This window comes from Mizuhopecten yessoensis, unplaced genomic scaffold, assembly GCF_002113885.1.
Source record: "Mizuhopecten yessoensis strain PY_sf001 unplaced genomic scaffold, ASM211388v2 scaffold10687, whole genome shotgun sequence".
Lineage (NCBI taxonomy): Eukaryota > Metazoa > Mollusca > Bivalvia > Pectinida > Pectinidae > Mizuhopecten > Mizuhopecten yessoensis.
This window is the reverse complement of record NW_018408671.1, coordinates 820,231-832,593: the sequence shown is the minus strand read 5'-3', so window position 1 is coordinate 832,593 and position 12,363 is coordinate 820,231. Positions and strand designations below refer to the sequence as shown.

The following is a 12,363-nucleotide window of genomic DNA, read 5'->3' as shown; positions in this document are numbered from 1 at the left end:
GGATTGTTTGGTTTACAGGTTGTAATCCTGTAATAGTGGTTGTCTGTACTTATGACCTGGATTGTTTGGTTTACAGGTTGTAATCCTGTAATAGTGGTTGTCTGTACTTATGACCTGGATTGTTTGGTTTACAGGTTGTAATCCTGTAATAGTGGTTGTCTGTACTTATGACCTGGATTGTTTGGTTTACAGGTTGTAATCCTGTAATAGTGGTTGTCTGTACTTATGACCTGGATTGTTTGGTTTACAGGTTGTAATCCTGTAATAGTGGTTGTCTGTACTTATGACCTGGATTGTTTGGTTTACAGGTTGTAATCCTGTAATAGTGGTTGTCTGTACTTATGACCTGGATTGTTTGGTTTACAGGTTGTAATCCTGTAATAGTGGTTGTCTGTACTTATGACCTGGATTGTTTGGTTTACAGGTTGTAATCCTGTAATAGTGGTTGTCTGTACTTACGACCTGGATTGTTTGGTTTACAGATCGGGTTCCTGTAATCGTGGTTGAAGTGATGTGTAAACTGGTGTTATATTTCTGTTGTATAGGTTGAATATTTCCTTTCTTTCTGAGGAAAAAGTCATACAGTACAATACAAGAAGGCCTCGTTTGAACACGGCTAGAACCAATATTTTTGTTCGTAATACAGTTTTTATTTTGGAATTACAGGAAGTCGCTTTGCTGTCGTTTAACTCTCTGTCCGTTAGTCTATCTGTGTGTCACATTGTCTAGGGCATCATCCCATATACTGTCACCTACAGTTGCACATTTTGTATGTCAATATATCTTGAGGGCTGGAATGTCATGTTCTGGAGTTCGTTGTTTCTCACTTTATCCATAGTTATGGCTTTTTGTTCTTTTTTTATACCAACATTTGTCTAAAACTAAAAAGTTGGGGACAATCACTGGGGAATACGATGGTTTGTAATATTTTACCCTGGTAACATATGTATAAAATGGGGTATAATATCAGGTTTCTGGCTTGTCCAGGATTTAGTCCTTCCTGACTGTATGGGGTCGCGGTGGCCAAGTGGTTAAGGCGTCTGACATTCTGCTACCACTAGCCCTCCACCACTGGGTCGCGGGTTCGAGGCCTACGTGGGGCAGTCACCAGGTACTGGCCGTAGGTCGTGGTTTTTGACCGGGAACTCCGGCTTTCCTCCACCACCAAAACCTGGCACTTCCTTAAATGACCATAGCGCTTTTGATAGGACGTAAAACACAAACAAAACAAAAAAAATAAAGAAAAAGTAGTTCAGACTGGCCAGACCTTCATATTTTTTAATGTTGATGTATTGTGTACTATTAAAGTGGGTATACTGTGTTATATAATGTCAATGTATTATTATACTTACAGACAACAGGACACACAAGGTGTTGATTGAAGACTACAATGTGGAGACAGGGCTATACCAAGTCAAACACAGGGAGGATGAAAAAGGTTAGTACGGGGGTGTAGGGAGTAACAGCCACTGCTATAATGATGGAGGTGGTAATGTAAAAGCCATTGGTATAAAAGAAGATATAGAAATATACAGATGATTTCAATAACTGTAAGTATAATGGCAGGATTTGTAGAAATTAAGGAACGGGGGGGGGAGGCAGAATTTTATGGAACAGCTCAAGTGTAACGGAAATGGGATAACAGAGAAAGGTTTGAAATTTTTAGAAAATGCAGTTGATGTCTGTCTTACAAGGTCAAGGTCTAAATAAATTTATTTCCCATATGATCTGTAAATGTTAGGTTTTATTTCAAGATGTTAAACAGCCTTCCCAGATATGTCAAGTGTAAATTTACTCTGTAGTGATAAAAACCTACTTCATCATGGGCCGAAACGACAACTGCACAAAGGGTCCAGCTTGGTCAGTAGCATCGCCTTCAGCTGCCCCGGAGAATGTAGCTATTACTGTGGAAGGGGAGACAACTTCTGGACAAACAGGGGAAGCTGCTACTGCTGCTACTGAGCTCCTGGCCTCGGATAAGGTGGGTTGAAAAATTCCTAGTTGATATACTTTATTCCCTTGCATCACTGGGCCAATGTTTTAACTACTTACAAGGTCAAGGTCACAGCAGGGGTCAAATGTTATATTGTAAGTTTGTCAAGGACATTACTCCTGAACATTATTTTGTGATAAAACTTCACAGACAGGTGTATCAGCACTAGGTATAACTATTAACAAGGTCAAGGTCACAGCTGGGGTCAAATGTTCTATTGTAAGTTTGCCAACTTCACAGATAGGTGTATCAGCACTAGGTATAACTACTTACAAGGTCAAGGTTACAACAGGGGTCAGATGTTATATTGTAAGTTTGTCAAGGTCATTACTTCTTAACATTATTTTGTGAAAACTTCACAGACAGGTGTATCAACACCTGGTATTATGTGTTATGTTCAACTCCAGAGTTCTTATTCCCAAGGTCAAGGTCAGAAGTGGGGTCACACATTGGATCACTGTGATGCTTCTCCTGAACTTGTATATAGATGAAGATGTTCTATCATGATTGGATGGTGTGCCAGGTACCTCTCTTATATCTGCTGACAAGATTATAAGTTCCTGACAATAGACCCAAGGTCGAACGATTTAATTATTGTCATGACAATGACTTCTGAAGAACTGAATTTATGTAGTCATGGTTCTCAAAGGCAATAAATAGATAGCTAGAACTTGAATTGAAGTAGGTGCTTTAAAAGTACTGGAAAATAGGTGTATTCTAGAAAAGTGCTGGAATAGACAGGTGGAATGTATACTCGGCACATTGGAGGAATAATAAGGGAATTGTGACTGTTTCAGATTTTTGTGTTTTGATAAATTCATTTGTGACTGATTTTAATTATTGTACTGCATAACAATTCACTGGACTTTTATTTGTAAAATTATTGGAATATTGTCCTGAAGTTTTCTTGAACCTTGTCAATGAAATGTCACAGATAAAACCTTATCAATGAAATGTCACAGATAAAACCTTGTCAATGAAATGTCACAAATAAAACCTTGTCAATGAAATGTCACAGATAAATGCATCATGGTTAGACAGCGTGTCATGTACCAATAGCAGGTCAGTACCCCAAACGACAAGACTAGGGTATGGCAGAATGTCTTCAAATAAAAGCCTAGTATTCGCCTGACCAGTAGCCATTGCTTTGTAAGACAGCTACGTTTACATAAGACCCAGGATTCACAATACTTTTATCAGAGTAAGTGGAAAGTTGCTACATATAGACATAATTCGGCCTCAGCATCTTAGGGCAAACATTGTGCGGACAACTGATCAAAAATCCATTTCTTTCTGTGGTGTAGTCGATATCCGATTGTAGGCCTAGACAGTTTACACCGAGTAAGTTCATATTTTTCTGACCAAGTGCATTAGCTGGAAAGATATCGCTCAAGGAGGCAGACGTAAATATCGGTGTCTTCATGGGACCCTTTTGTAAACAACTTCTTAAAAATCCATTTCTATCTATTGATAGTCACTTTGGTATATTTGTACAAGTAACACACAACATTTCTAACCCAGACAAAGCAAGTATAACTGATGTTTATCTGAAACGAAAAACCAACGATACAGCTCGGAAGACGTATCTTGATTTTAGTCACTGATTTCCAAAATATCAAAGGTCCAAATATATATCAGAGCGCTGGAATACATTGTCTGTAAATAATTGATTTTCTCAAATATCAAAGGGTTTTCATTTGATCAAACGATTGTAATACTCTTTCTGTACTGTGCTTAATATATTAGCAGAAATGTAGAGCAGTTTTGGGTCATCAGTCCTCTGTATGCGGGTCAGTGTGCTGCTGTTTCGTACCCCAGGGATTAGCTGTTAGATTATCTATCAAACATTAAGTAATTTGTCAACAAAGTCAACAATTGTCGTTTGATTCATAGTCTAGGGAATGAAATCCATAATTATCAACCTCATTTCACACACCAGGGGCCACTTGTATAAAACATCTCAAAATTGAAGAAAATCTCAGCAATGTATAGTCTATGGGAAATCTTAGACTTGAGGAAATCTCAAGAGTTGAGATGTTTTCTACCAGTGGGGCCAGGCACTCACACTACCTCCATCTACCCCTCACCCCAAACTGGGGCCAGGCATTCACACTACCTCCGTCTACCCCTCACCCCAAACTGGGGCCAGTCATTCACACTACCTCCATCTACCCCTCACCCCAAACTGGGGCCAGGCACTCACGCTACCTCCATCTACCCCTCACCCCAAACTGGGGCCAGGCACTCACACTACCTCCATCTACCCCTCACCCCAAACTGGGGCCAGGCACTCACACTACCTCCATCTACCCCTCACCCCAAACTGGGGCCAGGCACTCACACTACCTCCATCTACCCCTCACCCCAAACTGGGGCCAGGCACTCACACTACCTCCATCTACCCCTCACCCCAAACTGGGGCCAGGCACTCACACTACCTCCATCTACCCCTCACCCCAAACTGGGGCCAGGCACTCACACTACCTTCATCTATCCCTCACCCCAAACTGGGGCCAGTCACTCACACTACCTCCATCTACCCCTCACCCCAAACTGGGGCCAGGCACTCACGCTACCTCCATCTACCCCTCACCCCAAACTGGGGCCAGGCACTCACACTACCTTCATCTATCCCTCACCCCAAACTGGGGCCAGTCACTCACACTACCTCCATCTACCCCTCACCCCAAACTGGGGCCAGGCACTCACGCTACCTCCATCTACCCCTCACCCCAAACTGGGGCCAGGCACTCACACTACCTTCATCTATCCCTCACCCCAAACTGGGGCCAGTCACTCACACTACCTCCATCTACCCCTCACCCCAAACTGGGGCCAGGCACTCACGCTACCTCCATCTACCCCTCACCCCAAACTGGGGCCAGGCACTCACACTACCTTCATCTATCCCTCACCCCAAACTGGGGCCAGTCACTCACACTACCTCCATCTACCCCTCACCCCAAACTGGGGCCAGGCACTCACGCTACCTCCATCTACCCCTCACCCCAAACTGGGGCCAGGCACTCACACTACCTTCATCTATCCCTCACCCCAAACTGGGGCCAGTCACTCACACTACCTCCATCTACCCCTCACCCCAAACTGGGGCCAGGCACTCACGCTACCTCCATCTTGATTTTAGTCACTGATTTCCAAAATATCAAAGGTCCAAATATATATCAGAGCGCTGGAATACATTGTCTGTAAATAATTGATTTTCTCAAATATCAAAGGGTTTTCATTTGATCAAACGATTGTAATACTCTTTCTGTACTGTGCTTAATATATTAGCAGAAATGTAGAGCAGTTTTGGGTCATCAGTCCTCTGTATGCGGGTCAGTGTGCTGCTGTTTCGTACCCCAGGGATTAGCTGTTAGATTATCTATCAAACATTAAGTAATTTGTCAACAAAGTCAACAATTGTCGTTTGATTCATAGTCTAGGGAATGAAATCCATAATTATCAACCTCATTTCACACACCAGGGGCCACTTGTATAAAACATCTCAAAATTGAAGAAAATCTCAGCAATGTATAGTCTATGGGAAATCTTAGACTTGAGGAAATCTCAAGAGTTGAGATGTTTTCTACCAGTGGGGCCAGGCACTCACACTACCTCCATCTACCCCTCACCCCAAACTGGGGCCAGGCATTCACACTACCTCCGTCTACCCCTCACCCCAAACTGGGGCCAGTCATTCACACTACCTCCATCTACCCCTCACCCCAAACTGGGGCCAGGCACTCACACTACCTTCATCTATCCCTCACCCCAAACTGGGGCCAGTCACTCACACTACCTCCATCTACCCCTCACCCCAAACTCTCCCTTTACTTCTGTACTTCCCAATTGAAAGGTAAGCTGCAATACTTCTGTTCAAGCTCGACTCTTTACAATTAAATAATTTCAAACGTGGTTGAAGCAAAAACAAATCCTTTCCATTAATCTACATTACATAAGAAATTTGATCTTCACCATTTTCTTCCACTTTGGCCTTTTCTGAAATTACTTGTATACGAGAAATATGACTGCAATCTCATTACCAAGGAAACGACAATGATTCCCTACACAAGAATATGTTTGACATGAACCTGTGACATTTTGACAGGGACCCATGGCATTTCAAAACGATATTTATGATATTGTTATGTCGGTGTTTTACGAGCCGATCATGTGTCCCGGTGACACGAACGTCTCATCTGCTCCCGTTATAGATCCTTGCCGTGTGGCATGTAATCAAACGAGCCAAACACAGGTCTGACATGGTGCCATATCCAAACAATATAGCTTTAGATTGCATGAAATTGCATAAACCGTTGTCAATGAAACGGTATAAGAGTCGTGTCTGTTGTATCGGTGTTTGATGAAAGAAGTTTAAAATAGATTTATTTCCAGATCAGTTTGCCTTTTCATGTAAATGCCAAAATAACCTTTACATATTCATTCTTTTTCTCCTGTCTTTTGAATTTTCAGCTTGTGTAACATGCTTGCTGCTGATTGTGTAAGAATGTCTTGGGAGATTTTCATGCCAATTTTATCTATTGTAAGATAAGAATGATGCCCGATTTTGGAAGCAGTGAAATGACAAAGCTAGGGTGATACTAGTTTTGGTCTGGTGTAGTGTAGCAGTTTATCAATATCTTGATGTTTCAATTCCAGTTTGAAAGACATTTCAAAATAGTTGAAACGATTTGTCACTTCTTCTGCGAAATTCATGCAATCCACAGTTAAATATAACTCCTTGTCGAACGGATGACCGTTTTTAATAGAACTAGTTTGATATTTACTTGTCTTACATAGTGGAAATAAAGATGTAAAATATTGGAAATAAACAGATAGTGTTTGTTTAGGCAGACATCAGAGTATTAACAATCATCTGAAAATTAGTTACGATTTATGCTGGTCGTTTGACCTTATCAGTAGAAGATATGTCGCACAAACATTTTACCAAAACAATAAAATTTGGGGACGGGAAGGTGTTCTATCAATGTCTACATTTGGAGACCTTCAGTCCATGATAGGTCTGGCTGGCGATCTGATTGATCGTAATTTACACTAACGGTATCGTTTGGTGGTGTCCACGGGGGAAAAAGATGGGTTCGTAACTAAATCTGATTCAGTTTATCAGAATTGACACTAAGGGTAGTTACGTTTGGTCGTGTTCATAGGGAAAGGGATACGTTTATAACTAAATCATAATCTAAAAAAGTACAGTCCTTTTTCCCTGCGGGGACTTCCACAAGATCGATTTATATAGTGGGCATCTATAACTGGCTTGGTGTTTTCCTGGGCTGTCGTTCTCCGGGGATTACCTCAAGTTTTCCTGGGCTGTCGGTCTCCGGGGATCACCTCAAGTTTTCCTGGGCTGTCGGTCTCCGGGGATCACCTTGAGCCTCATTTGTTGGACAAATGTTTTAGCTTGCTTAATTGTGTAGAAGGTTCATCAACTTTTGTGGCGTGTTTATGGAGGAATCAAGGTTGGCGGTGGAGACCACAGTGAACCTTAGGTGATAAAGTCAGAAGATCTCTGATCCCAAGGTGTCTGCAATCCTAGTAATAGACGCTGCAGTGTTTATTGGATATCAAGATATTTTACATGGGGTTAATGTTTTGCTTTATTTGATCCATTATTTGAATTTCACACACAAATTTAGGAATTTATAAAAAAGAAAATCAGTTTCTGGATTTTGGATTGTGGAATATGCTTATCTTCTATCATCAGGCATGCTTGTTTGTTTGACCTACTGCTCTTTTCTAGGATACAGAAAGTTGTATACTAATAATCTATTTTTTTGAATTATCAATGGCATAAACAGAAAACAAAAAGTTTCATATTTCTCCTTTAAACAACAATAATGTGATACCATTTTAGTCCCTAGTTTTCATTTCATTGATATTTAATTGAACTGAAATCTAAAAGGAACACCCTCGTTTCTGATTGGCCTGACCGTATTGTCTCGGTGCGGTGATATCTGATCAACCCATTGTCAGCTATTGATTTCTATTATTGGCATCCTTGTGATAAGCAGTTGTGATGATGTTTGAACACTGTTATTTTACTCTGTAATAGGAGGTATGCCCAATCGTTGCATCGCTACTTTTCTTCGGCTGCCATGGGTGTAGGCCGTTATAAAATGATAATGATTGTTGCCTGTGTGGATACATCTGTATCGATTAAAGCTCTGAGCAGCTCTATATCGCGCCCAAAACCTTGTCATCTTGGTGCCACAGATAAATATAAAGTTGTTATGCCCTACTCAATAATAAATGTTGCTTTAGCTGTGCGTGTTTTCCACTGGTCTGTCTGTATATCCATATCACATCTGGTTTAGACTTTGCGTTAAGCTGTATTACTCTAAAATAAGAAAACGAAAGAGTCATCAATATTCATACGGGGATGCATCTTGAGATAAAAAAAAGTCTTGCTTTTCTAACTTTGATTAGACTTTTCATTTAGCTCTTTTATTTAATCTGGCTTTGTGTTAGTAGTGAAATGAAAGGATTTGACAAGCTGTTATTGTCACTGTAAGACCTAAAATAAAGTTATGTATGTTTGGTGTAATATGACCAACCCAGGAAAACCGGTCCGACTACAATAATTTTATTGATATTTTGTGCAGAAATTTATTTATATGTTAAGTCCAGGTTCAATATACTGTCCCGATTTAGAAATGAAGATCTGTAAAGTGTTTTACTGACATTTATAAAAATAGCCTGTATAAAGAGCCTAAGTGACTGTCTTGGTCGTGAAACAAAATGGACACATTGCTTCTGATGATTTTTATCCTACCTACCCAAACCTGGGAGTTACGTCAAAAAGAAACGTTTTTAATGGTGGCCTAAGAAAGCTGTATGTTACTTGTGTTCAGCCCACACAGTACACTTGTTATTAAATTCACTTCGGCAGTGTATATCAGAGACAATATTATTTTCATTTGTCCGTCCAGCTCAGTTTGAACGAGAATTTACAGAAATAGTTGAAAGCATTACATTCTGATATGTCTGTCTTTTTGTCTGAGTAAAAGGCTACAGTGATCACGACCTGTCCATTGTCTGAGTAAAAGGCTACAGTGATCACGGCCTGTCCGTTGTCTGCCAGAGTTGTCTCTCTGTAGGAGGTTAATGTTTTATCTAATACCACTAGGGGAGTAACATTGGGGTGAGGCTGGAGTAAGTCAGTCTGGGTGAGTGGTGGGGCAAGGACATTTTCTCTCCGTTCTATTGAGGGGTTATCAGAGCCTGGTAAACCTGGGTGTATTAGAGATACTGTTTTAAGGTAGCCAGGACCTGTGCCTTCCCTATACACCCCAGGAGAAAAAGAGTTGTGATGTTTTCTCACCCAAGGGGCCGCGGTGGCCATGTGGTTAAGGTGTCTGACATTCTGCTACCACTAGCCCTCCACCACTGGGCCGTGTGTTCGAGGCCTATGTGGGGCAGTCTCCAGGTACTGGTCGTAGGTCGGTGGTTGTTCGAGGCCTATGTGGGGCAGTCTCCAGGTACTGGTCGTAGGTCGGTGGTTGTTTGAGGCCTACGTGGGGCAGTCTCCAGGTACTGGCCTTAGGTCGGTGGTTGTTCGAGGCCTATGTGGGGCAGTCTCCAGGTACTGGTCGTAGGTCGGTGGTTGTTCGAGGCCTACGTGGGGCAGTCTCCAGGTACTGGTCGTAGGTCGGTGGTTTTTCTACAGGAACTCCAGCTTTTCTCCACCACCAAAACCTGGCCAAAACAAACGGTTTTCTCACCCAGCTTGATCAAGCCTACATACCTTGGGGAAATTGATGTCACAGAAGTGTTTTGTTGTGACATGTTTAAAGTATACCCTCTGACAGAAGGCGACCTGGATCGGTGTCTTGACAGACAGCGGGTGACCTGGATCGGTGTCTAGACTGACAGAGGGCGACCTGGATCGGTGTCTAGACTGACAGAAGGCGACCTTGATCAGTGTCTAGACAGACAGAGGGTGACCTGGATCTGTGTCCAGACTGACAGAGGGTGACCTGGATCGGTGTCTAGACTGACAGAGGGTGACCTGGATCGGTGTCTAGACTGACAGAGGGTGACCTGGATCAGTGTCTAGACTGACAAAGGTTGACCTGGATCAGTGTCTAGACAGACAGAGGGTGACCTGGATCGGTGTCTAGACTGACAGAGGGCGACCTGGATCAGTGTCTAGACAGACAGAGGGTGACCTGGATCAGTGTCTAGACTGACAGAGGGTGACCTGGATCTGTGTCTAAACTGACAGAAGGCGACCTGGATCGGTGTCCAGACTGACAGAGGTTGAACTGGATGGGTGTCTAGACTGACAGAGGGGTACCTGGATCTGTGTCTAGACTGCCAGAAGGCGACCTGGATCGGTGTCCAGACTGACCGAGGGTGCCCTGGATCGGTGTCTAGACTGACGGAGGGCGACCTGGATCAGTGTCTTGACAGACAGGGTGACCTGGGTCGGGGTCTAGACTGACAGAGGGTTACCTGGATCGGTGTCTAGACTGACAGAGGGTAACCTGGATCAGTGTCTAGACTGATAGAGGGTGACCTGGATCGGTGTCTGGACTGACAGAGGGCGACCTGGATCTGTGTCTAGACTGACAGAGGGTGACCTTGATCTGTGTCTAGACTGACAGAAGGCGACCTGGATCTGTGTCCAGACTGACAGAGGTTGACCTGGATGGGTGTCTAGACTGACAGAGGGTTACCTGGATCTGTGTCTAGACTGACAGAAGGCGACCTGGATCGGTGTCTTGACAGACAGAGGGTGACCTGGATCGGTGTCTTGACAGACAGAGGGCGACCTGGATTGGTGTCTAGACTGACAGAGGGTGACCTGGATCGGTGTCTTGACTGACAGAGGGCGACCTGGATCGGTGTCTTGACAGACAGAGGGTGACTTGGATCGGTGTCTAGACTGACAGAGGGTGGCCTGGATCGGTGTCTTGACAGACAGAGGGTGACTTGGATCGGAGTCTAGACTGACAGAGGGTGACCTGGATCGGTGTCATGACCGACAGAGGGCGACCTGGATTGGTGTCTAGACTGACAGAGGGTTACCTGGATCGGTGTCTAGACTGACAGAGGGGGACCTGGCTCAGTGTCTAGACTGACAGAGGGGGACCTGGATCGGGGTCTAGACTGACAGAGGGGTACCTGGATCTGTGTCTAGACTGACAGAAGGCGACCTGGATCGGTGTCCTGACAGACAGAGGGTGTCCTGGAATCGGTGTCTAGACTGACAAAGGCGACCTGGATCGGTGTCTAGACTGACAGAGGGCGACCTGGATCAGTGTCTAGGAAGTGATCTGAGAAATAGGAAGAATCTGTGTAACAAAAATGTAAATTTTATGTAAGAATTGGGAGAAATGTTTGCTAGTAATGTTTGTACAGTTGTACACTATATGTCTCTGGGATAGTTTTATATCTATAATTACACAAACTAATGTTATTATAAGTTTAGACACATTATGGTATTTTCAGAACAGACTGCACTCCTCTAAATTTCATTTGTCAGAAGAAAATAGCAAAAAGTGACATAAACAGACACATTATTTGTCTGTAAAAATATTTTGTACATATTGGTTACCAAAAATTAATGTATACCACATACACCATCCTTTATAACAAAGCTAGGTCATGATCAGTAAAGGGGAAAATATGTGACTTGTTAGAAAAATCTGCAAAGAATGTTAAGTACATAAAAGTAATTTTAAAAAAATAGTGTTTCAGGTAAACATTATATTAACCCTTTTACCCCATTGTAACTTTAATAACCTCTACCATCAATTGATCTGGATGAGTACATTTTGGTCTGTCTGCAGTGTTGAGAGGGTTAACATAATGTGACATTATACAGAGTGACATGAAGTGAAAACCACTGATATAGATAATTAATATATTTTTATTTCTCATTCTCGTTGTAGGCGTCTAAATCTCCGGATGATGTAGAAGCCAAACACACAGAGGCTAAGGTAGGTCACATACACATAGCCAACCACACAGAGGCTAAGGTAGGTCACATACACATAGCCAACCACACACAGGCTAAGGTAGGTCACATACACATATCCAACCACACAGAGGCTAAAGTAGGTCACATACACCTAGCCAACCAAACAGAGGCTAATGTAGGTCAAATACACATAGCCAACGATACAGAGGCTAAGGTAGGTCACATACACATAGCCAACCACACAGAGGCTAAGGTAAGTCACATACACATAGCCAACGATACAGAGGCTAAGGTAGGACACATACACATAGCCAACCACACAGAGGCTAAGGTAGGTCACATACACATAGCCAACCACACAGAGGCTAAGGTAGGTCACATACACATAGCCAACCACACAGAGGCTAAGGTAGGTCACATACAC

At 42.8% G+C, this 12,363-nt stretch overlaps 1 protein-coding gene across 1 annotated transcript in view; it reads left to right on the top strand.

Annotated features, from left to right (window-relative positions):
- LOC110461839 (adenylate cyclase type 9-like) overlaps positions 1-12,363 on the top strand; it is a 63,924-nt gene that overhangs the window by 35,974 nt on the left and 15,587 nt on the right. The window contains exons 2-4 of the mRNA XM_021515536.1: positions 1,355-1,438; positions 1,803-1,981; positions 11,911-11,958. Of these exons, the coding sequence (XP_021371211.1) occupies positions 1,355-1,438; positions 1,803-1,981; positions 11,911-11,958 (311 nt within the window). The remainder of the gene's footprint in view (positions 1-1,354; positions 1,439-1,802; positions 1,982-11,910; positions 11,959-12,363) is intronic.